Source organism: Falco naumanni, unplaced genomic scaffold (assembly GCF_017639655.2).
Source record: "Falco naumanni isolate bFalNau1 unplaced genomic scaffold, bFalNau1.pat scaffold_235_arrow_pat_ctg1, whole genome shotgun sequence".
NCBI classification, from domain to species: Eukaryota; Metazoa; Chordata; class Aves; order Falconiformes; family Falconidae; genus Falco; species Falco naumanni.
Window position 1 is genome coordinate 34,701 of NW_024427403.1, and position 3,552 is coordinate 38,252.

The 3,552-nt window shown below is 60.1% G+C and overlaps 1 protein-coding gene across 1 annotated transcript; it reads right to left on the minus strand.

The window, feature by feature from the left end:
• Positions 1-1,349: 1,349 nt before the first annotated feature.
• On the minus strand, positions 1,350-3,146 carry LOC121082058. Its single transcript, XM_040581400.1, has 3 exons — positions 2,979-3,146; positions 2,227-2,732; positions 1,350-2,109 (listed from the first exon to the last, which is right to left on the minus strand). Exons 1-3 carry the CDS (start codon positions 3,144-3,146, stop codon positions 1,350-1,352), a joined length of 1,434 nt encoding a protein of 477 aa, XP_040437334.1.
• Positions 3,147-3,552: the final 406 nt, after the last annotated feature.

A 3,552-nucleotide genomic window follows, 5' to 3' on the forward strand; every position in this document is an offset into this window, starting at 1 on the left:
AACTGTCTAGCTCTTCAGTTTTTCTCCACGAAGGACACATTGTTTGGAGTAGTGATGAGGTGGCCCCCCAGATGCCCCAGCTTTGTTTCTAAGTGCTATTAAAGTATTTTGCCTCCTGAAGAGACTGTGTTCCTCATGAGGAACGGTTACTTCTCAATAAAGTGACCCCCTTTCCGTCTAAAGGGATGGAGCTTGAGACTGTGGAGGTGGAGGTGCTTGGTGAGGGAGGCAGTCAGGCAGGGCCAGTCTGGGGTGCGCAGCTGCGCAGGGCAGTGACGGCACCCGTGTGCCTGGCGAACGCTTCTCTCGCAGTGTCGCAGGGAGAAGGTGTGAGGGTGCTGGGAGAGAGCCGGCGCCCCTGGGAATGACAGCAGCTAAAGGTGAGGGCTGGCTGCGTGGGCAGCAAAGGGTGAGCCAGCCACTCCCTTTGCAAATGCAGTGGAGAGGGAGGGAGCCCCTCCATCAGCGCAGCAACGTCTGCTGGGGCAGGGCCGGAGGCACCGGCGCCCAGGGCAGGGCTGGCAGGGGGTCTGAGAGAGCCACTCCGCCACCCCCTTGCTTACTGACCCTGTGGGGAAATCGCTTCGGGGGCAGCGATTAAAAAGTGCGTGCAAAGTTTTTAGGTCCAATTGGAACACTGAGAAGGGGTTCGGGGCCTTTCTCAGAGCGCCGCACGTTGCATGGTCATGTGTCATACACAGGGTTGGTGACTGGTTTCTCGCTTCTAATGCAAACGCGTACGCATCCTCAGTAGCACTGCTGAAGTGTTTTACGGACTACGCATGCTCCCCAAGTGGGATTTTGGCCTCTTTGGGGCAGAACTATTTCAGTTAGAGGTCCCCATCTCCCACTGCCACCATTATCTTTGTCCTATTTTAAACTCATTTCCTGTTGATGTCAGTGGATCCCAAGACCTGATCAGCTTGTGTTCTCTTGCAGCCAGAACTTTCCTCATTGGAAGTCTTCTTCCTGCGCAACTTAGATAACGGTGCTCTTTTCACTACCTGCTCTTTGTTTCTCACCCCTGCCAAGGCTGCCTCCCTTGATGAGAAGTCCCTTCATTTGTAAATACTTCAGAGAGTGGGTCAGCTCGGTGGAGGTGTCACCTCGACAGAGGGGAAGGTGGAGCCAGAGGGGAAGGTGGAGCATCAGGTCTCTGCATGTGGCAGGGGCTGCATTAACCCTCATCTCCCGCTGCGTGAATGACCGCAGGCAGAGGCACTGTGCAAGGAACATCAAACCTTTAATGAATTAAGACAGACAGATCTGGTAGAGGGCCGGGGCTGCAGTGGGCAGGTGCAGGTCACACGTCAGAGGGATCTGTGCTCCACACCTTCTCTATCAATATATCAACGGCGACTGGGGCAGTGTGGAGCACCTTGTCTCCTGGTGTTCCTCAGGGTTCTGGCTCGCTTGGTGGGCACATAGTCGCTATTGGATGGCCTCTGCTTGCTGCTGCCCCCCTGCTCCCCACTACAGCCCACTGCCGTGGCATCCCTGTGTGGCTTCCCCTCCCAGAGGGTTTTGGAGCTTTTTGCCACCGGGCACACCACCATCTTCTTCCTCTTCTTGGGTGGCATGCTGCCCCATGGGGACATCTCTGGCATCCCGAGGGTGTCAGCCGATGTGGGGCGCTTGGCCTGTTTACCAGCAGCCTTGCCTGATCTGGGCACCACCCGGCAGGAGGAGATGCCCGGTGGTGGTGGCAAGCGGGTCAGAATGACCCGGGGCTGCCTCTGCAGCACCTCCTCCACCAGCTGGGCCACGCGGGGCGGATGATGCTGGGGTGCAGTCGGGGGGCTGGCCAGGGGACTCTTCAGCAGGATCTGCTGAGGACTCTCTGGGAGACCCTTGTGGGGACCCTCTGGGCATCCCTTCAAGGGGCTCTCCTCTGAAGTGTCCATAGGACCCTCCTGAGAGGGCTCCATGGGGCTCTCTGGCAGCCGGGTGGGGAAGACCGCTGCCAGCCCACCCTGCTTGCCTTTGGCGTCCAGCAAGGGGGATGTTGCCACCCTCTGCCAGGAGGGGTTGGTGTCCTCCTGCATTGCGGCCACCACTTGGTCCTTGGGACAGTTGCCCTCCATCATGCACTCCAAGAGGTCAGGGATCCTGTTGAGGGTGGTGGTCAAGACAGGGACATCAGGGACACCACGGTCGGTGTCCTCGCTGTCCCCCAGCCCTGCCGCCAGCGATTGCTCCTTGGAGCAGTCACCCTTTGCCACTTACTCTGAGAACTCCGGGAACTTGTTGAGGAGGGTGGTCAAGCAGGAGCCGCTGAGAACTTCAGGGAGCTCCAGGATGCTGTCGAGCCAGGCGAGCGGGTCACTGCTGTCCATGGCGGACGAATGCTCATCCTGAAACTGCAGGTTGTCCTCTGCCAGCTCAGGAAAGGCCTCGTTGAAGGCATCTGGCCCCAGCTCGGGCAGGTCCAGGAGGTTCTCTGGGCTTGGCGGGGTGGTCACCACTTCTGAAAAAGCAAACGAAGCCAAGCCACCCCCAGGGTGATGCAAGCCTTCCTTGGTGCAGGTCACCCCTATGGGCTCTGCCACCCTGCAGACCTCACCTTGGTGCTTGGTCCTGCTTCTGCCAGAGAGCATATCCAGGGCGGGCTGGCAGGGGGTGGCAGCAGGGACGCCATCCTCACTGGCCACCACGTCGTTGTTAAAGGCCTCCAACAGCTTCTGGGCGCTGCCAGGATGGGTGCAGAGCACAGGGGAGACCTGCACGCGATGCTGAGCCGCAGGGTGTTGGGGTGGCAGGGGCCCAGCATGGGCAGGGACGTTCAGCACAGTGCAGCCCCTAGGGTAGAGGGGCTGCCCCTGGCCCACGTCCCATGGGCCCAGCCCCACTGGCTGGTGGGGCACAAGTGTCCCCATCACCACTTGCTGTCCCCAGCCATAGGCAGGGGGACAAGGAGCAGGCAGAGGGGGCAGCTGCACACCGCTGGGGAGCTGCAGCACGTGTGGCAGCTGCACGACCTGCCCCGAGTCCCCCAGGGGCCCCTGCACCCCCTGCCAGGTTGCCAGGGCGGGCTGGTGGGTGACAATGTGGAGCTGGGAAGGCCGAACGGTGATCAGCAGCCCCGGGACAGAGGGCAGCACACCAGCAGTGACCGGTGGCGGCATGGTCAGGGTGGTGAAGCTCATGCCGGGCACCTCTGGTCCTGTCGGCAGCTGGAGGGGGAACCTCTCTGTGGGCAGAAGCGAAGGGGGGTGATGGGGTGAGATGCTGGCCGGCACAGCTGGTTGGGGGTTACCCGGAGGGCAGGAGCACCACGAGGAGCGTGCTGCTCTGTGCCGCGGCAGTTGGCCAGTGTGGCGTTTGTTGGGGCAAACAGTGTTCTGGGGTTCCGTCTCCATGGCGATCATTCTGCCAGCACCTGGGTCAGCCAGCGTTGTGACGGTTTGACTTTTAATGACAGAACAACTTCCCAACTCAATGGTTTCCCATGCTGCTGATGCTTTCCTGCCCTCAGTGCTGATCTCCCACCCCCACCATAGTTTCCCATCACAACTGTTTTTTGGTTTGGGAGTTGAGTTTCATGTCAAAGGG